At 42.1% G+C, this 21,856-nt stretch overlaps 1 protein-coding gene across 1 annotated transcript; it reads right to left on the minus strand.

Annotated features, from left to right (window-relative positions):
* Positions 1–1,470: 1,470 nt before the first annotated feature.
* NUP42 (nucleoporin 42) lies at positions 1,471–13,513 on the minus strand. The gene is made up of 7 exons (XM_037890541.2): positions 13,217–13,513; positions 9,994–10,243; positions 8,139–8,233; positions 7,435–7,511; positions 3,467–3,553; positions 2,459–2,543; positions 1,471–2,331 (listed from the first exon to the last, which is right to left on the minus strand). The coding sequence occupies exons 1-7, from the start codon at positions 13,326–13,328 to the stop codon at positions 1,763–1,765; spliced, it is 1,275 nt and encodes a 424-aa protein (XP_037746469.1). The 5' UTR covers positions 13,329–13,513; the 3' UTR covers positions 1,471–1,762.
* Positions 13,514–21,856: the final 8,343 nt, after the last annotated feature.

Here is a 21,856-nt window from a genome sequence, read left to right on the forward strand (position 1 = left end):
ACTAGAGAAGCTGTTGAAGATCAGGCTTGACATCCATGAGTCTTTGTGGTAAGCCTGTATAGCACATACTTGTACTCTGCCTGTCTCAAGTTCGCTTTCATGTACACCAAATTCACTCCCCTTATTTAAACAAGCCATCTTCTGTATTAATTAATTGTGCAAAGGCTATGTGGTCCATAGTAAGATTTAAGGCAAAATGTCTTCAAACTGCCCAATTACCTCAGCTTATTAATGCACAGCCTGGAGTGGGTTTATTATTTTGTTTTCCAATTAAAGCATGAGGGGCTCAAGTTTAAAACAATCTTAGCCAGTTTTAGGAAGGATTTGTGCAATTTATCCTTCCACTATGAAAAGTGGTTCCTAGAATAATCACGCACCCTCCTCCCACCCTTAAAAAAAAAAATACACGCAACCAAAAACACTAGAGTTTTAGGTTTCTTTCTTCATGAACAAAGAGTGGAAAGCGTCTTCCCTGCTTGCTGAAGAGGACCTAATTATGTAAGTTGGTGCAAAGCTGCGACATCTCCATGGAGAGTTCCAGCCAATCAGAATATGGCTCTGGACAATCAGAGTCCCAAGCCACACATTTATGAGGTTCATCCTGTAACTATCAGCGATAAGAAAAGTATACCAATCCATGCACTAACTGTAAACTGGGAAATAGAAAGGCTTATTTGCTTACACAGGTCGTTCCATTCACAGATATCTAAGCAGTTACCTCCATTTTACAGATAGGAAAACTAAAGGCAGAGAGAAGTGATGTGATTTGCTCTGCTCAGGGGCACATAGTATGTGGCAGAGCTGCACAGGAATGGTATTGTGCTTAAGGCAATAGATCTGGGTTCAGTTCTTGGCTCTGCCACACACTACACAGATGATCTTAGTCAAATCACAACCTTTTTTGCCTGTTTTCTTCCCTGTAAAATAGTTCATGGGAGAGAATTTATTTTGACATCCTGGATTTTTTAAAAAAGTTCAAGTTTTTTCTAATAAAGAAGTCTATTTTCTTGTTTAAAGTTCCAAAACAAAGTTATTTTGGAAATTTAATTTTTAGTTTAAAAAAAATAAAAAAATCTAAAGTGGAAGTGAGCTGTAGCTCACAAAAGCTTATGCTCAAATAAATTTGTTAGTCTAAGGTGCCACAAGTCCTCCTTTTCTTTTTGAAATTTTATGGTTATGAACTGACTGTAGCGTAAAGAAACAAGGTTAGAGCCTATGAGTAGATGTACTTGTACTTGTCTCCAATTCACAGACGCACCCAGTAAAATTGTCAGTTGCCGAGGAAAGCATGTCCCTTTCTTTAAAGGCAAAAGAAGGCAAGGGAAAGGAGGTGATTTGAGGGTTAGAGCAGTTTTACTTTGTACACATTTCACTATCAGTTGGTTGACTGTATAGCTCAAAAGTACTCCCATTCCACTTCAGATTTTCTTTTCACAGCAGAGAAGGAAAGATTGAGACGATATCACTCTATTTTTGTTAATTCACTATAAAAACTTTATTTTCAATTGTAAACTTCTTGGTTTTAAAGACTCTTCCAAAGCAAACAAAGAATATTTGAATATTTACAATTGGGATCCTACCTTCCTGGAGCAGCCTTAGAAAGGAAATTAAAATTTAACTCACAAGAAGCTATACAGTTTAGTGCCAAACCTCAAAAATATATATTTGAATTGTTAAAGTGTCAAGTTGCCTACTTACAGAAAATTAAAAACATTCTGTGAAAGTTTAATTTCAGAATTTGCTTACTGTACATGTTATAGTTTCAAACATTTAAAAGCTCTATTGGTGGTGGCTTTATAGGAATCTTTCCTAGTGTAAACTTCTTTGCTTCAAACTGCTTCAACTCTTCAGGTGACAGATCAGTCTTTGGTGTGAATAACTTATCTGAGGTAACAATGCTTGTGGCTGCAGGAGGTGCTGGTGCTACATTATATCCAAAGGCACTAACAGACTGTCCAAATAAAGAGTTACCTGATTCTGAGGCAGGGGCAGCAACTGCTGCATTAGCAGCTCCAAAGGCTGGAAGTGAGGTTGTGCTTGACAAGTTTAGAGCAGAGGAACTGCCAAACCCTGAAAATCCAGAGGCTCCAAAACCACCCACAGTTTCAGGCTTTTTAAATGAAAAAGAGGCTGCAGATGAAGCTGGTTGACTGCCAAAGGCAATGGAAGGGGCTGATCTTGAGGAAGATGTCACACCCAAAGCTGAAGGGTCTGGAACCATAGAAGAGCTTCCAAATGCAGTGGTGCTTGCAGAGGATGCACTGACAAGTTCAGTATTTGATTTAAAGGAGGAATTGCTGGCACTCCTATTGCTGCTGCTGAGTGGAAAGCCTGCAGTTATAAAACACATACAGAAACTTTTAGAACAGGCACACTTGCAATATTAAAACACTTACGAGAATACTGCAGAAAAACAAAGGCAATATTTAACAGTTAGCTATTAATATAGAAAACTTACTTGATGATCCAAAGGTTGATGTTTGTTGTCCACCAAATCCAAAGGCAGGCAATGGTTGATTAACCACATTTTTCAGTTCAGATACCTTTTCAAAAAAGTAAAATGTGAATCCTACATTTACAAGTGAGAAAATGTGTCTCTTTCTATAAAGATTTATAACTAATAATATAAATTCCTCTGATAATTAAGTCATTGAAGTCAAAACTAGTTTCAACTGAAGAAGTTAATTGGCATGGTTCTTTTAAATAGGTTGTCATATCATGCCAAGTCTAAAAATATTGTGTGGCATGGGTGGAGCGTGACACTGTTTTCAAATCCAGACCACCACCTTCTTTCTCTCTTACCCTCCATCTGTTCTGTCATTCTTCACCCTCCCCTGACCCCCACATATGTTCCCAAAGCATTATCCAAGACCTGACTCCAGACCACTATCAACATGCCTCTCTCATTGCTACTTGGCCAGGCCCTTTGACATGGATATCCCTGCATGGCAGTAATATGAAAGATAAACACCATAGTTGAGATTTTCAAAGTACTGCAGAGGTTTTAGCCACATATCTTCTATTAAAATTGCCATAGCTAGACAGCAAATATTTTCAAGTCTTGGCTATTTAGTGCCAAGCAAGACCATTCTAAATGAGTGCAAAGTACTTGTTCTTAAATAATAAATGTTGAAATTTTCACAGCCAAGGAGGGGGATTTAGAATTTAATGTGAATAGAAGATGGATGGCTAAATCCTATGACTATATTATCTATATTTTCTACACATGGAATGCTACACTAAGATCAATTCATGAGGTCGGCAAATATGGATTCCATTTCTTCACCCATATTATGTCTTAGAAATTGGTTCATTAACGATCACTGTCAAAGCAACTAACTTTGGTATGTGTAGCATATTTTGGCATGATGTGTCTAACACTATCTTGAATCCAAGTTAAACATTCCAGTTTAAAATTAGGAGGAGGAGGAGGAGAACATATATTTTACTTTTCAGTAACACTCACCAATGCTGCTTTGGTAGATGTATTTAGAGTCTTCAGCTCAAGCAATCTATTTCTCCATCGGTTTACTAATTGCTGGACTGAATTTATCTAAAAAGGGGAGAAAAAAAAAAAGACAAAAAGGACATTTTAAGTCTGTGTCAATGATGCAAATAAAAAATGGCAATATTGAGTAATTTCATGATTCAACTGAAAAGACATAGCTTTCTCAAATTATGTTGGACAACCCAACTAGCCCAAAAGAAGTAAGATACCTACCCCTTCCCAAAACCTCCACGCTACAAATTTGAGCAGGGGAAGTCTGAAACTCAAGATTCCTTCAACTTTCTTTACACACTTGCTCTCACACCAAGCATATTACTTTGTAGGCATATGAACCATGAGAAACTGCAGGACACTTTCCCTAATCCAAGTTTAACCAATTAGTAGTATTAACAGAGGAATTCCAAATTCCAGCTCTACAAGAATAAAACTCTTCAATCCTTCTTTTATTGCTGGTATAGTTGACATTGTATGTGCTGAATCATGAAGTTAAAGTACCAAGAGTTGACCTAAGGCTCCTGTTGCTTTCTAGCAAAAACACCTCCTTTTCTCTCAGAATAATTTAGCACTATCACTCCATACTTACCAATTAAGGACTTAAATTCACTAATATAATCAATTCCCTTAAAGTGGGGAGTGGATTACTACACACAATTCTGTAGTGATTGCTAAAGTACAGTAAATTAAACTTTTAATAATAGAAAAAGGTATTTAGTAATGATTATCTAATGTTTTAATCACATCACAATATTGCGTATATCACTATTCCACATTAGTATAATTATTAACAAATGCGAAAGCACATCTATTTAAGTAGCTATAGCTTAACTTTCCGTAAAAAAAACTAACAATCTCAAAATAAGAAAAGCCTTTTGATCTGCCAGCATCCTGTGAAAGTGGAATGTTTAATCTTTTACTAAAATCTTTGCACACTTTCAAAGGGTCTCATCATCATAAACACCACAAACACATCAGCAATTCTATTCAGCATGGTCACATGCTGGAAGATCATATTGTCTGACATCAGCTCTTATAAGACACAGACTGGGAGATTCCTAGTTTATATTTTGACTCAGTTTATGAATGAAACATGATTTGGATGAGAATATCTCATGGAAGGACTATATAAGGTAAATAATTATGACATATTGACAACTTCATGAACTTGCATTCAAACATTCTGTGATGCTCTCCCACAAATCTTAAAATCAGTTAATATACTATCCACCACCATAAAGTTTGATTATAGCTTACTAAATATTAAAGGTTTTACAAAAACTTCAGTATAGCAGCAATACCAGATACTAAAAAACATGCAAAGGTGATAAAAATAAATGTACATTTAAACCTTTTTTTTCCCTTAAAGGTGAAACATTTATAGATTAGAAAGTTATATTTGGAAGGCTTACTTCAGAGATTTGAGAAAGCAACCGTTCCGCGTTTGACAAAAACATATAGTATCAATATCTTTAAAGGGTTATACTTTTTGTTTTCGTATGATTCAGCCTTCTCTAATCACTTCTGCTACTTTAATATCTTCACTGGCTTGTTTGACGAATACTAAACAATGTTTCTGGTGGGACAAAATTTTCTCCTGCCTCCCAAGAAGCAGTGTGCATGCTAAATGTTAAATCCTGGTGCTTCCTGTTAATGTTAAGTGCTTCCTGTGTCTAATAAGACTAGTGATATTAGCAATTCTTGCTGAAATGCTGTCCCAAGGGGAAGAAAAATTGTGCAACATCAATCAGATTAGGCTTGGGCATCCAAATCATGATATTCCAGAATAAAACAGTTTGCTTTTATAATCCCATCATATTGGATTCTGGACTGCAGCAATATCCAAAATGTACTTAAACGAAGATAATTAACTTGAAATCTAGTCAATTACAAAAGGTTTGAAGTAAGGTAGTTTCAATGTCAGTAATTTGTGGGTTTATGACAACATTCTTCTATTTTTAAAAAATGTTTTCAGTTCCCTGTGTGTGAAATATCCACACAAACAGGAAATCTTGTTATTGATTATCACAAAGTGTTAATTGCACAAAATTTAAAAAAAAAATTTTTTTTTCCTTTAATCTCTGAGTTAACACTAGGTGTTACTTGGGGCAATACATCAAATACTTTCAAAGAGAAATTTGACTTCGGATGTCGTTAGGGTGCTATAAAATGAATTTCTTGCAATAGTGTAATTTCCTGTTTGTGAACTGAGAAAGAAAGAACAGAGGAAAACAAATTTAAAAATAACATGCTTTAATTATTGAGGGTGTTATAAACAGCTATATTATTAACCATACTACTGCAATTGATTTTAGTTTAACAAGCAAGACTGGTGGTAAAAGACAGATACATTGACTCTATACCCCTCTGTTCTTTCCAGTGGACACATTTTTCTGACTGGAGACAGAGACTAAGGCGAGGTTTACTTGTGGAATTTTTGCTGCTATAGTAATGTCAGTCAGGGATTTAATTTAATTTATAAAAACAAACAACCAAAGCCCTAGTGTAGATGCAGTTATACCAGTACCAGATGCTTTTGCTGATATAGCTTACTTCATTTGAGAAACTGTTATTAGCTATACTGGAAAAGCACTTGTTTGCCAGTATAAGCTGTATCTACATTAGGAGGCATTGCTGATATAGCTGTAGAAAACAAAAAAACAAAACACTGTCAGCGGTATAGAGGAAGACTTTTTGAATAAGAGATGAGGAAAAAACTGCTTACAAGAAGGGAGTCTTCACAGCGCTATACGTTTGTAATACAGATAAACTAACCTGTTCGTGTCTGAGAAATTTGACTGAGTCATCCTTTAGGCATTTGTACATTGGGTAACTTGTATTATGAAAGGACACGGATGAAACTTTAATCTGACTGGTGCAGGTGGTACAAAACCCATATAATTAGCTCAAATACACACTTTTTTGACTTTGTCCTCTTCTTCACCAGCAAGATCACTGTACCACTTCATAGTACATGTCATTTTATAAAACTAAATTATTATTATTATTTTAAGTGCATGATTAGTGATTCAGGTGGCTGTTTTCCTCCCAAGGAAATCTGAGCTGCTGACACTGCAAGAGAGGTTGACTGTAGCAGATCAAATTGAGTCTAGTGACTGCATTCAGGGTAGGCCTACCACTACCTATTATTTCCCTTTGCAGTTTTTCTATTTCCTCACATCTGTCAAGCAGCCCAATTCCCACTATGAGACTCCAGTGTCAAATTGTCTCCATTGCCAGGCTGGTTCCCTTGATACTTACATGGCTTTAGGGGCAGCAAGGACATCAAATTAAAATGAATAGCTGTTTAACTGTACTGGTACAAGTCCTCTGCTCTAAAGGGTAAACTTTAAACAATACATGGAGTTTATCTTCATTGTGCCCTATGCTCTGCCACATCAATATCAAATTACCCAGCAGAAGAGACATTAGTGTCAAGCTCTCAGGCCATGAGTCAAGCAGTTACACAAATAGTACAGAGAATATTCTAAGGGCTAGCAGAGAAGAAGCTTGGGGAGTAAGGATAAGTGTGAACAGAGGAAAATCTAGGCAAAGAGCAGCCCCTACATTTAATTATGTGGGATTAGCTAAAGGCCCTCTCCCATTGCTTCCCATAGAGCAGCAGCATTAACAAAGCAAGTGCCCAGCACGTTAGGAAATCAAACACTTTTTTTAAGCTGCCTAATTTTAGGCACCCAGGTGTGACGGTTTTGGCCAATGTTCTCAGTGAAATTATTAACTGAAATTGGAAAGTATGCACAGTATAAATAAAAACAGCCAATTCACTGAGAGTGTATTTTGGCATTCTGAAAATTCTTTGGAATTCGTTACACAAATCAAATGAGCCACCACTGTATAGTTATTAAAAGTAGCACTACTCTGAAGTGCGTATGTTACATCAGAAAAGTTTACAATATTTTTAAAAAGCTTACATAGTTCTGAATATTATTGTTTGTTCTGCAGTTATAGTATTCAAGATGCAACTCTTCTGGTGAGAAGTCTGGAAAACCTGCAGGGAAAGGAACAATCAAAATCCTCGGAGAAAGATATATTGTTTGAGAGCACTTTTATGAAGCTACAATAGGCCTTGCTGCAACATCCATAATAAGTCAGTTACAGTATGGTTGAAAAGATGCAAAAATTGGGAATTGGTCCTGCTCTGAGCAGGGGGTTGGACTAGAGGATCTCCTGAGGTCCCTTCCAACCTGATATTCTACGATTTTATGCAAAGGTCACTTGTAATAGAACCTCAAGGTTGCACATTCCAAAAATGAGGCACCATATCACTTTATCGTTTAATTTTTGTTGCATCACAAGTTAAGTCTAGATCCTGCAAGATCTCTACATGGGTGGAACAAGTGGAAGGTTTGAGGCTTTAGCTTTAGGGGAAGAGCTTTTGTCTTGTGCATTTCTGCAGAGCAACTGGCACACTTTTGGACCCTAAAATAAATATAATGCAATACCTTGAGAGAAAACAACAAGGAGTCCTTGGGGCACCTTAGAAATTCTAAGGTGCCCTAAGGACTCCTTGTTGTTTTTGCTGATACAGACTAACACAGCTACCACTCTGAAACCTGTCACCTTGAGAGAAACATTCTTGGTAATAAATGTATGATGACACTAGGGAAGTTACTACCTGAGACGTTAGGCTTTTCTTTCATAGGTGAGTAACAGGAAAACATCCACTGTCCTGAAGATTCCCACATTTCCATGTCCTTTATTATGCCTTCACTAGAAAAATTATACCAAAACAAAGAAAAAAATTGAATAAATTAGACTAATTATTTGATTAAAAAAAAGGAGAACAACAAGGTATTTCAAAATAGTTCAGGGCCAGATTCTCATACACTCCCTCACCGAGCAGCACCATACTCCATGAGCAGTCTCTCTGACTTTAATGGAGTAAGCATTTCCACATCCTAGTAATAAAGCTGAACCACAGAAGTTAATGGTTTACACATGTTGAAGTAAAGCACTCCTCACCATGAACAGTGGGAGAACTGGGCCCTCAGTGAACAACTGTGATAACTTATAGGAATGGGTGCTTTTTAAATGTTTTGCTAAAGTATATAATTGCATAATGAATTAAGCAAGTTGGAAAAAGATTGGCAGCCTGAAGTGCATACTTCCCGTTAAACGATTCCCTCTGAGGGCTGCAGATCATTATCTCAACATTCCTATTCGAGAAACCTTGAAAATTACAAAGTTAATTCTACAAAAATAAGCTAATATGTATAGCAACAAAAAGTAAAATGCAGAAAGACTGACTAGAGGAAAACAGCTGTCTCAGGTCAGAAGTCCATATACTGTAGAAGTAATGAAATAATAGGGATAAAGGACAATTAACTGAAATAAAACAACATGGAAGGAAAACATTTAGAAACAAAACACTGAAGAGCGCAAAAGCAAGAATACCATACTGTGTAGAGTGATGATCACTAAGTATTTGAAATTTGCTTTTATTACTCTGGATTTTTTGTAATAAAAATACATTCATATGAGGTAACCAAAATTTAGGTAAATACCAGCTTTTAAGGATTTTAAAAAAATGTCTTCATCCTACTCTAGAAAAGTGACCTGCAAAGGGGAAAAAAAAATTATATGTATAAAGAATGTCTGATTTCCCCTCCACTCCCCCTTAAGAAGCGGGAGGAAGTTTTTACTTGTTATCTCCTTAAGTGTCAGGAAAGTCAAGACAAATCTTTCCTTCTTTGTTGGAGAACTTTTTGAAGGACTGAAATGCATATTGGGAGCTCTCAGCCCTTAATTAACATGACTGGCACATCAAAATCTTAAGGAAGTGTTCCCCTAGATCTAAGTACATTAAAACTTTTTCAGAACACCTGTTTAACTAAAAAGAAAATAAAAGCCACTTCTGGCCTCAATCAGTACCTCAATTCCTTAATACCCGAGATATAAAAATCCTACCAGTACTCCAGTCATCCAATATCCAAAACCTGACTCTTTTTGGTTCAAAAAAGCAAGGGGGGAGAGGGGAATAAGCAGGGTTTTTTTTTTTGTTTTTTTTTAAATAAAAGACTTCCAAAACCTTCCAGGTGTCCTTTATGGATGAGAATAAAGCAAAAACAGGGGGGGAAAAAGGGGGAAAAAAAAAAAAAAAGATACAAGCCCAATTTTTCCCCTTTGCAGATCATCTTTAAAGAGAAATGCAAGTTGTTAAAACAGCAATTTAAATTTATAAAGGTGCATTTTAATGTAAGGTTCACTGAGGTTTTACTTCCAGCTCTATTGAAGTCCCATGAAAATAATTTCACTACAAACACACTTCTTTATTACCCCCTAGTGAAGACATTCATATTAACAAATGATCTATAATGTATAATAAATATTTATGCATTAGAAGAAGCCTCTTTAGACTTCATTATCGGGAAATTACATAATACACACAAGTGCCTCCATACAAATCTACACTTTTAAAATTCATTTTTCTAAATACTTATTAGGTGCTCAAAGACAGAACAAGGACTTACAGAAGCTTCTCCTCTTCATCTTTGTAGCTACTGCCAATATTTTGCTCAGAGCTTAATGCAGAGAATCTGTTTTGAGAAAATCCTGAACTTTTATTGCCACTGCCTGGTGCGCCATAGTCACTAGAGGATCCAAAAAATGCCTTTCCATCATCTCTGCTGCCACCCCATGTAGTGGGTTTAGAAAAGTTAGAAGATTGGACAACATTGGTGTATCTCTGGTTATGGGCACCCCACCCTCCTCTGCCAGTACCTTACAATAAAAAAGAAAAAACAATAATTAAATATTCTTTCACATTTTACACAGTTTCCTCACTACTGTGAATCAAGTAAACCAAGCCCAGCTGTACATGGTAGCACTGAAAAGTACAACAGAGCATGAAGACAATCAACTTCTCAGACAGTCAACATTTTGAGAGTTGTGTTTAAATGTGATCAAAGTTTATTTTGTTTAAAGATGTGACAAACTAAGAGCCCAGGCCTGCCCATGTAAGCAACTGTAATCATGTGAGCAGTCTCAATGAAGCGAATGGGACTATTTATGCACGTTTGCAGAGTGGGGTCGTATTGGAAAAACCTGGGAGGTGGGCAGGCGCAAGCCCACCCACTGCTAAAGGCCCCTCCCCCAGCCTAAGCGGGAGGGACCACTGGACCCAGGGACCAGCTGATTGCAGGCTGCAGAGTGGAGTCTTGAGGTATCCCATTCATATCTCAAAACCTTTCAAAAGGTCAAAACCAAAGTAAAATAAACCATAAGGGACAGCAATAAAAACTAAAAACAAAATCACACATACACCAATATGACATACGATTGTTAGTGCAAGTAACACTTAAGATTACTGTATCTGAAAGATTACAAAAAATTTTCACTATTCTTTTTTCAGTTTATTTTGCCCCTTTGACAACACTTTGTGATAGGCTCCAATTTAGGCCCCAATCCTGAAAGATGATCTGCGTAGCTGCACCCCTGGCCCTGCCAAGTCAAGTCCATATGTTCAGCTTAGAAGAATGAGGCCCTCATTTTCACACTGCTTGTGAGAGATTTCACAGAGTAATATGGACAGAAACATTAAAAAAAAACCCCACAAGGGAACATGTGACTGTAAGCTACAAACATTTGCTGGGAGATTCAGGGGCAGACAAGCACCTGAAACAACTTAACATATTTTTTTCAGAGTAACAGCCGTGTAAGTCTGTATTCGTAAAAAGAAAAGGAGTACTTGTGGCACCTTAGAGACTAACCAGTTTATTTGAGCATGAGCTTTCGTGAGCTACAGCTCACTTCATCGGATGTGAAGACCTAGTCTTCTGCAGTTTCCACGATATGCTATGCATCCGATGAAGTGAGCTGTAGCTCACGAAAGCTCATGCTCAAATAAACTGGTTAGTCTCTAAGGTGCCACAAGTACTCCTTTTCTTTTAACATATTTTTTGAAACAGATCAGATTCCAAGTTGGCAGCACCCCTGACAAATCAAACATTAATGATATATTTAACAAGGCTTGGGTGCTTGGAAGTTCCCTTTCAAACTGTCCACTTTGGAAACAACAAATCACAGCACTGTGATGTGTGTGTGTTCTGTCTATGGAAGAAATAAGGAAAAACCATATCTGTGCAATGGGAATTAGGGAAGGTTTCTCTCCAGTGTACCTGTATCTCTTCTCCCTTAATACTGTGTCAGAATCCTATTAGTATACCAGTCATCCAGTAATCAAGAATGGAGAAGCCTTTTTGCTTTGAAAACAAAAGATTTTCTGAAAATACCCTCCAGAAACTTTCAGGCCTTGCTTATGTTTCAGAATAAACCAAAATGCATCTAGATGGGCTAAAGTTTCTAATACGAAAAAAAGTCAACTTTTTGTTTTACAACTATTACTAGCCCCAAACTATTAATCATTTACAATAAACCCAACATGAGCTATGTGAAATAGTGACCAATGGCAAGGATGACAGTGAAAGATAATTCATAGTACAATTCCACAAGTAACATTTATTAAAAAAAAAAAAAAAAAAAAGGTAAAATACTGAACTGTTTGATATTAAGTAAAAGAAAAGGAGTACTTGTGGCACTTTAGAGACTAACAAACTTATTTGAGCATAAGCTTTCTTGAGCTACAGCTCTCACAAAAGCTTATGCTCAAATAAATTTGTTAGTCTGTAAAGTGCCACAAGTACTCCTTTTCTTTTTGCGGATACAGACTAACACGGCGGCTACTCTGAAACCTATTAAATAAAGTTTTCCTATTTGAACTGACAGTTATTTAACCCTTTAAACTTCAAGTTCCTGAGAAACCCTACAGCATTTGAAGCACCTAAATTCTGTATTTATATGTGGTGCAACACAATTTGTTTCTTTCAGAATCTACTGGTTAAGGAGTTGGAAAGAGACGCCCCCTACCAGCCTCCTGTTCATTAAGGAGAGAGGAGAGTTCAAGATGCCAGTTGTCCGGGATTACACATTACGCCACCGCAGTAACCACTCTGAAACAGCCGGTGCTAACAGCAGCACCAGTGGTTACATTGTTACGGCACAGAAGAGAGACAAAAACGTTTTAGCATTCTTACAATAATTAGGTCTCTACACAAATGACAAGACGATCTAGCATTGTAATAGTAAACGTTAAGAGAGGAGTGTTGGCAGGATATAAATCTACACGCGTTAGGGCAGAAGCCAACCTCTAAATTTGGGGGGGAGGGGGAGGAGAGGAAGAGAAGAGAGAGCAATTCGAAAAAACCGTCTCTGGGCACAGGTTATCCCATGCCCGCGGCAGGGCTCCTCGTTTGGACGGGTCAGACCTGAGCTCCAGCTAACAGGGCAGCTCCGGTAATTACTTCTCCTGACAGCGTCTAGGGCCCCAGCCATGGATCAGGGCCCCCGGCGCTCGGCGCTGTGCAGACGCAGGGCAGTGAGCCGCGCGGGGCTAGATTTGCCGGGGGGGGGGGGGGGGGGGAACTGGCACAAACCCCATACGGGCGGGGGGGCGCAGTTAGGGTCCTAGACGTTTGGCCATTGAAACCGCAGCGCGAAGCGGGGCGCTGGGACCCGGCCGGCTCCCCACGGGCCCCGACAGATTCAGCCGCTTCAAACCCGGGGCTCGGAGCCCTCACCCGCCGGCTCCCCGCCCGCAGAGATCGGGGGGGGGGGGGGGGGGAGCCGATCGCCGCGGGCGCCAGGTCCCCGCAGCGCGGCCGGAGCCCGTAGGCGGAGGAGAAGAGACGCGGGTACCCTGGGAGGGCGGCGCGGCCGGGCCCGAGCGGCCCCCGCCGCGGGGATGTTCGTTCCAGCACCTCTCGCCGAAGCGGCAGCGGCCCTGCAGGAAGAAGTGGCAGATGGTCATTGTGGTTGTCAGGCGCCCCCTCTTCCCTCAACCAACCCCTGCTGCGTCATAACAACCCGCCGGCACAGCTAACGGCACGAGTTTACAGAGCCGCCCACTGCCATCACGTGACGGGGCCTACAGCCGCCTCACCGCAGGACATTACGGCGCTTCTTAATGACGTAAGACCTCGCCCTAATGCCAGAGGGGCCGTAAGAAGAAGGCGGTACCCGACTTTCAGCGGTTGAGGAGAAAACGGCCAGTTAAGCGGCGTAAGAGCAGCAGAGTTGTTGCTCCGCCCCTTACTCCCTGTTTAGCGTAACAGCCAATCAGAAGGCGTTAGCCTGCCTCAATCTATTACCTGCACGTGCGCTCGTCCCCACCCGCCGTTCCTCCCTTAATCGCCTGACCCCGCCCCCCTCCAAGCCCCGAGTCCGTTCCATTGCCCACCTGTGCCCGGAGCGGCCGGTGGCGCTGAGTTCCCGCCGCGGCCCGTCCTGGCTAGAGCGCGCCCAGCACTGCAGCACAAGGGGGAGACCGTGAGCTGCACCGTGCTACACAGCCACCCCGGGGACTAGACCCCAGCTCTCAGCCACGTCTCTTCTGCGCCCCACAGGCTGTGCCCCACTTCGGCAAAATGTGATCCTTAGGGAGTGGTAGCCTTCAAAAAGTTAGAGAACATGGTTTAGAACAATTCTCTTTTACCCTATCCAGCTGCTCGGCCAGCTCCATTTTAATCAAACGTAATTTTAAATAATCCTGCATTATTACAAGTTATGTAAAAAGTCAAAATAATATTTTAAATTGCCAGATAAACTATCAAATTATCTTGATTGCAGGATCACTCCGGCTTCACAGCTGCATCACCAAGGGCACATCTAAACTGGCAAAGTTATAGCGCCGCTCAGAGAGCACTGCGGGGAAACCTCTGTTGTGTGTTCATAGTGTCAGCTGCCTGCGCAATAGCGTGTTCACACTTGCAGCGGTATTTGGAAAGGTGCACTCTGGGCAGTTATCCCAGAGAGCACCTCTTTCTTTTCTGCTGCTAAGACTTGTGGGAAGGCAGAGAGGGTCACGTGACATCCTGGATCCTGTCCCAATGACCCGTGATGCATTGCTTTGCACCCCAGAAATCCGTGCTTCCGCTCACATTTGGCACACTCAACAGTTTGTGTACTGTGCACCCTGCCTCTTCAGGCTGCAGGAATGGATCTCAAACTGTTGACACATATGCTGCTTGCTCTGATCAATGGAGTTATTCGTTAAACCTCAAAGTCAAGAGGAATGCGACGCTGATCTCGCCATGCATAGTAGCTACAACATGAAATTGCTTGTGGTATTCACAGAGGCGCTGACCACAGTGGAACGCTGCTTTTGGGCTCAGGAAACAAGCACTGAGTGGTCGGATCACATCGTCATGCACATCTGGGATGACTAGCAGTGGGTGCAGAACTTTTGCATAAGGAAAGCCACATTCATGGGACTGTGTGATGAATTTGCCCCAGCCCTGCTGCGCAAGAACATGAGAATGAGAGCTGCCCTGTCGTTGGAGAAGCGTGTGGCGATTGCACTGTGGAAGCTGGCTACTTCAGACTGCTACCGCTCAGTCGCTAACCAGTTCGGAGTGGAAAAGTCGACCGTTGGACTCGTGTTGATGGAAGTGTGCAGGGCCATTAATCGCATCCTGCTCTGAAAGACCGTGACTCTGGGCAATGTGGATGACTTTGCACAAACAGGCTTCCATAACTGCGGAGGGGCGATAGATGGCACACACATTCCAATTCTGGCACCCGACCACCTAGCCACTGAGTACATTAATCACAAGAAGTATTTCTCAATGGTTTTCCGGGCGCGTGTGGATCATCATGGGCGTTTCACAGACATTAATGCAGGCTGGTCTGGAAAGGTGCATTACACATGCATCTTTCGGAACACTGGCCTGTTCAGGAAGCTGCAAGCAGGGACTTTCTTCCCGGACCAGAAGATCACCGTAGGGGAAGTTGAAATGCCCATTGTGATCCTGGGAGACCCCGCCTGCCCCTTAATGCCATGGCTTATGAAGCCATACACGGGGCAACTTGACAGCAGCAAGGAGTCGTTCAACAACAGGCTGAGCAAGTGCAGAATGACTGTGGAGTGTGCATTTGGTCGTTTGGTGTTGCCTGTATGGGAAGCTGGACCTGGCCAATGACAATATTCTTATGCTTATAGTCGCGAGTCGCATGCGGTAAGCTCCATATTTGTGAAGGGAAGGGTGAAAGCTTCACTCAGGGCTGGATCGCAGAGGCTCAGTGGCTGGAGGCTGACTTTGAACAGCCAGAGACCAGGGCTGTTAGAGGGGCACAACTTGGGGCCATAAGGATCAGGGATACCTTGAGGCAGCAATTTGAAGCTGAAAGCCACTAATAGTTGTTGCTGTGCTCAGGATTGGAGTGCTTGTAATGCTAAGAGGTGATTGGTGCACATAATGCATAAGGGGGTTTAACATAATTATATGTTCCTTTGCAGTGCTCTTTTTGCTTTCACTTAATAGAATAAAGATTGCTGTCAAACCAACACAATTCTTTTATTAAAAGACAATCATCAGAGGAGAGAGTCAAACAAAAAAATACATCAGCAGGGAGGGGGGAGGGGAAGGTCCCAGGAAAGAGGTGTGGGGGGGGAATCCCGGGACGGCTAAAGATTTGTGTATGTCCAGGGATCATATCCAGCCTTCTCCTTTGGAGTACAGTGCAGCAAGTACTGTATGTGAGCAAGGCCAGAATGCAGAGGGATGGGTATTAAGTGCAGTTGGTAGTGGGAGTTCACAGTGCTGGACTGTGAGGAGGGAGGAGTGGCAGGCTGTGGGTAGAGACTGGAGAGAGGAGGTTGATACGAGTGTGTTGGCAATGTCTGTTGGGCGCATGGAAAAGAGTTCTGCAACAGCGGCTGCAGGGGAGGGTGGGCATGGAGCTGCTCAGTTTGAAGAGCTAGTATCGCCTGGAGCGCGTCTGCTTGGCACTCCGTAACGTTTAAGAGCTGCTCCATGTCTTCTTTCTGGTGTGCCACGTTCTCCTTCCGGTCCCTCTTCTCGCTGTCCCACCACTCCTTCAATTCCTGTTTCTCGGTGGCAGAGGGCATCATAACCTCACACAGAAAGTCCTCCTTAGTTCTTCTTGGCCACTTTCTAATTCTGCACAGCTGTTCTACGAAGAGGGAGGCTGCACTTCCAAGGTCATCTCTGCGAAGTTTAAAACATTTTACAGAAGCAGTATTGTTTTCAACACAGACAACACTGATTCAGTGCTTTAAAACACAGCCAGTACTCTCACACCTGTCAGTAACTGGCTGACCCCAGGCAAGCACACATGAGCCACAAGACCCCCAAAATGGTGAGTAGCCACAGGGCAGGGTAAATCACTGTTCCCAGACCCTGCTGTACACTGGGCATGTGGCTCTTGGGGAGAGCCACACTTTCCACAGGATGTAATCATAATGGAAGATATCTCGCTGCTGAGGGTGAGTAGGGAATCATGGGAGGGCCTTCTCCAAGCCTGCAGCTTCTGCCCTGGCCCCTACACAGCTCACCTGTGTGCTGCAATGTTTCTCCGCCCCCCATGACGGCACAGTGGCACAGGAAAGTTACTGTTAATGGGGCAAGAAACAAAGCAGCTCTGCCGAAGAACCTGTGGCAGTGGATTGCCCAGTATCTCCACGAGAGTTTCCTGGAGATCTCTGAAGGAGATTCCCATGAAGTGAGGGAGTCAATCAACAGACTAGGCATGTGGTGGGAGACAAGCCTGCTTTCTGCAATCCTCCTGCCCCCGACAACTCGCTTCAGCAATTCCCTAAATCAGATCCGCTTACCACGGGCCTCCTTTCCTGTTTGCACTTCGCCAAGATCCGACTGCTGTCAGAGCTCCTGGCTGCATGTATCTCTGGCCTCCGGAGTCATCCTCGGCCTCTGGTCCCCCTCCCATTATCCAAGATTTCCTCCTCCTGGTTCGGTCCACTGTCAACTGGCATGCGAGCAAATGAAGAATCCACAGGGGCCTTTGCAGCGAAGGCAGGGTCGCCATCGAGTATCACATCCAGCTCTTTGTAGAACCAGCAGCTCGTGGGCGCAACACTGGAGCTGCGGTTTGCCTCCCGCACCTTGTGGTAGGCGTTCCGCAGCTCCTTCACTTTTACCCTACGTTGCAACGTGTCCTGGTCATGGCCCCGTTCAATCATGCACTGTGAAATCTGTCCGTAGGTATCATAATTTCCACTGCTGGAGCGCAGCTGGCACTGGACAGCCTCCTCTCCCCAAATACAGATGAGGTCCTGCAGCTTGGCATTGCTCAAAGCGGGGGATCACCTGGTGCATTGAGCAGGCATGGCCACCTGGAAAGATGTGCTGAGACTACTGCACGCATCACTGAGCAAACAGGAGAGGGACTTTCAAATTTGCAAAGGAATTTATGGGATGGGGATGACGGTTGATCACCTGAGGGCAGGGCAGCAGAGTTCAAAGCGATGACCAGAGAGGCGAGAACAGGCATTGTGGGACACCTCCCAGAGGCCAATTGCAGCGCTGTAATCACCACAGTGTCTACACTGGCACCGCAGCACTGTAGCCCCGGTGCAGAAAGCTATACGCCTCTCATTGGGGTGTTTTTTTTTTTTTTTGGAAGCATAAACAACTGCGTAGTTTCTGCACACTAAGTGGCTTGGCCATGTGCGCACCTCGGGAGTTACAGCGCAGAAAGCTGCTTTACTGCGCAGAAACTTGCCAGTGTAGAGACGGCCTAAGTAGGGCATATGGATTTGTCACTACAATACTAAGTGACAAACAGTTGTGGTTTTTTAAGTTTTTGTGGTGAGATAAGACAAGCATTAACACTTTACTGGTAGTACTGAAGAAAACATTTACTGAACAATGTTTACTGATCCACAAGCTTCACTGAGGTATTTGTTTCATTTCCATCAGGAAGTTTCAAAGGGTGCTTCTGATACTGAACACAGAAGCCATACTTAAAGTTTATCAGTACACGTGCTTGATACACAGAATTATCTACAAAGAAAAGTTTTGTTGAACTCTCAGTAATGTTCAAATACCAATACCAATAATTCAGACAATGAACCAGGTTTAGCATGCTCTAGACTACAGGCTAGATTACATAGCATGAGAAAACCCAAATAAGCTCTAACAGATGAAGTACATAAGCAAGATCTTCATTACTTTACACTAGTTTAAGTCAATAAATTATAGAAAGCATTGAGATTGACTGATTAATAAGAGGTGGATTGATCTTCTAGAAAAGACAAAGAAAAGGCTAAAACCAAAAATATTGTATAGCAGTTCCAACAAAATATCCAGCTGAAGCTGCTTTTTAACTGTGCTACACCACAGTCAAATTTGTTCAAATTCTTTCATTCTTTGTATTTATAAATTTGTCAGTAGTTTAAGAAAATCATCAATCTATCGAAAATAAAATTAGAAACATATGCTTCGGAATTTTAAAAACATACTAGCAGTTATAAAAATCAGCCTTTGAACCCAGAAAATGTAGGATTTAGCACACAGAGATTCTTGAAAGACAGGGAGATCTGGAAGCCGGGATTTTACCAAACTTATAAAGAACTTGGAACAGAGCATCTTTTGGACATCCCATTTTCCTTTTGACAGAGTATCCATTAAAAAGTATTTTAGCAATGTAATTATTAAGTCATTGCTTTCTTAATAGTCTAACAGGGATGGGTCTGAAAAGGATAGGTTATAGAACTGAAAAAATTAGGGTGAAAACTCATGAACTAACTGAACTAATGTGCACAGCAGTACAAACTTATGCATACCAGTCTGTAGTTTTTCAAAGTGGGAAGTGTATACAGTATTGACTTTGATAAGTGTACGAGAGGTTACCTGACAAGCATTAACACTTTAGCTTATTTGTCTTGTAAACTGGAGCATGGGGGAACTGGAAGATATATTGTTGCCATGTTTACAGTGAAGTTTTTGATGATTTGGATACATTTACAGTACTGTATGCTTCTAGTCCACAGATTTTTCAAAATCTTTTCCAACTTTATGTCTCTATAAAATTATTGTAAGGATTTTTATGTTTATACAGTCAATTCCAATAGGAAGAAAGTCAATATAACTATCTTACTGACTACTTTTCCACCCCAAATCTTCACAAATGGGTTGGCCTCCACAGTGCTTACAGCACATTTGAATGGGAAAACAGATTGGGAATTGATCCCAAGTGCCCAACCTGGTAGTACAGAACACTATTATTGTTGATGAATTAAATATGCAATCAAACTTCAAGATTCTGAGTTTTGTGATAATTTAGAGGGTTTTTTGTATAAGGCCCTCAAAGTGCCAAATCAAATATCTAGGCATCAGTGTTTCTGTAGTGTACATATGGCCTGTCTAATTTTTAAAATCAGTATGCAGTGAAATGGTCATGAAGGTGAGGAATGAACAGCACGGGAGTAAACCAGCCACAGTACAGACAAGCACTGTGCAAGTTATCTGCACATCACTCCTAATCCATTATACCCTTGTGTTGCAAGATCGGGTACTTACAGTTATATAAGTAGATTCGTAGTTGTGCAGAGTGCATCAATGAGAAAGAATAGTATGAGCAAATTCATTTTTGCTTGTGACCCAAGCTATATTCACTCACCTTTGGTATCTGGAGAATCTCTGTGTCTGAGCTGTAGAAATTACATAAGAATGGGTATACTGGGTCAGACCCAAGGTCCATCTAGCCTAGTAAGTGGTCTTCCGACAGTGGCCAGTGCCAGGTGCCCCAGAGGGAATGAACAGAACAGGTAATCATCAAGTGATCTATCCCGTCACCCATTCCCAGCTTCTGGCAAATAGTGGCTAGGGACACCATCCCTGTCCATCGTGGCTAATAGTCATTGATGGACCTATCCTTAAGGCTACGTTTTAGTCACAGGTATTTTTAGTAAAAGTCAGACAGATCATGGGCAGTAAACAAAAATTCACAGCCTGTGACCTGTCCATGACTTGTACCGCTAACTAAAACTTGGGCAGGAGGGGTGGGGGGAGGGGGCTGCGGGTGCTCGGGGTGGTGGTGGTCCGGGGGTGCTGGGGTGTGTGGCCCAAGACCCCCGCTGGTTCTGGGGGGGGGCAGCACATGGTCTGAGACCCCCACTGGTGCTGGGGGGTGGGCAGTGGCATGCAGCCCAGGACCCCTGTTGGTTCTGGGGCGGGGGGGAGTTGGTTGGGCTGGCAGACTCCCTACCCAGCTCTGCATGTCCCTGAAGCTCCCACTGGGGCAGGGAAGGCCATGGGGGCTCCCCGCACTGCCCCCGCCATGAGTTCCAACTCCATAGCTCCCATTGGCTGGGAACCGCAGCCAGTGGGAGCTGCGGGGGCGGCACCTGTGAGCATGGGTAGCGTGCAGAGCCCCTGGTCCCTCCACCTAGGAGCTGCAGGAACGTGCCGGTCGCTTCCGGGGAGCCACCCCACACCCCAAGCTCTGCCCCCAGTCCTGAGCCCTCTCCCACACCCAAACTACCCCAGCAGCGGCCAGTGCTGCTGGCTGAGGGGCTGCCTGATCTGCTCGGGCAGCCCTGGAGCCAGCCGCATCGGACCCTGAAGTCACGGAATTCATCATTTCCATGACCTCTGTGACAGACAGACACACAGCCCTTACCTATCCTCCATGAATTTATCTAGTTCTTTTTTGAACCCTGTTATAGTCTTGGCCTTACAACATCCTCTGGCCAAGAGTTCCACAGGTTGACTGTGCACTGTGTGAAAAAATACTTCCTTTTGTTTGTTTTAAACCTGCTGCCTATTCATTTCATTTGGTGACCCCTAGTTCTTGTGTTATGAGGAGTAAATAACACTTCCATATTTACTTTCTCCACACCGGTCATGATTTTATAGACTTCTATCATACTCCCCTTAGTCGTCTCTTTTTCAAACTGAAAAGTTCCAGTTTTATTAATCTCTTCTCATACAGAAGCTGTTCCATACCCCTAATCATTTTTGTTGCCTTTTCTGAACCTTTTCCAATTCCAATATATCTGGGGTGACCACATCTGCACGTAATATCCAAGATATGGGCGATCCATGGCTTTATATAGAGGCAATATATTTTCCGTCTTATTATCTATCCCGGTCTTAATGATTCCCAACATTGTGTTAGCTTTGTTGACAGCCATTGCACATTGAGTGGATGTTTTCAGAAAACTATCCATAACGACTCCAAGAGCTCTTTCTTGAGTGGTCGCAGCTCATTTAGACCCCATCATTTTATATGTATAGTTGGGATTATATTTTCCAATATGCATTACTTTGCATTTATCAACACTGAATTTCATCTACCGTTTTGTTGTCCAGTCATCCAGTTTTAAGAGATCCCTTTGTAACTCTTCACAGTCTGCTTTTCACTTAACTACCTTGAGTCAAGTAAAGATGAGATTTAGGCTAAACTACATCAAATGCACTAACATTTTCTAAGTAACTGGGTGGTGTGGGGCGAGGGTGGAGGTTGTTTTTTTTTTTGGCAGAGCCACACAAAAAATATTTTCAAGAGAACTGG

This window comes from Chelonia mydas, chromosome 2 (genome assembly GCF_015237465.2).
Source record: "Chelonia mydas isolate rCheMyd1 chromosome 2, rCheMyd1.pri.v2, whole genome shotgun sequence".
In the NCBI taxonomy this organism is placed as follows: Eukaryota; Metazoa; Chordata; order Testudines; family Cheloniidae; genus Chelonia; species Chelonia mydas.

Coding starts and splice junctions, on each gene's coding strand:
- NUP42 (XM_037890541.2), bottom strand. CDS start 13,328: ATGACCATCTGCCACTTCTTCCTGCAGGGCCGCTGCCGCTTCGGCGAG. Junction 3,554..7,434: donor ACAATAATATTCAGAACTAT/GTAAGCTTTTTA, acceptor TCCCCTTTTTAG/ATAAATTCAGTCCAGCAATT. Junction 2,332..2,458: donor ATCAACCTTTGGATCATCAA/GTAAGTTTTCTA, acceptor TTATAACTGCAG/GCTTTCCACTCAGCAGCAGC.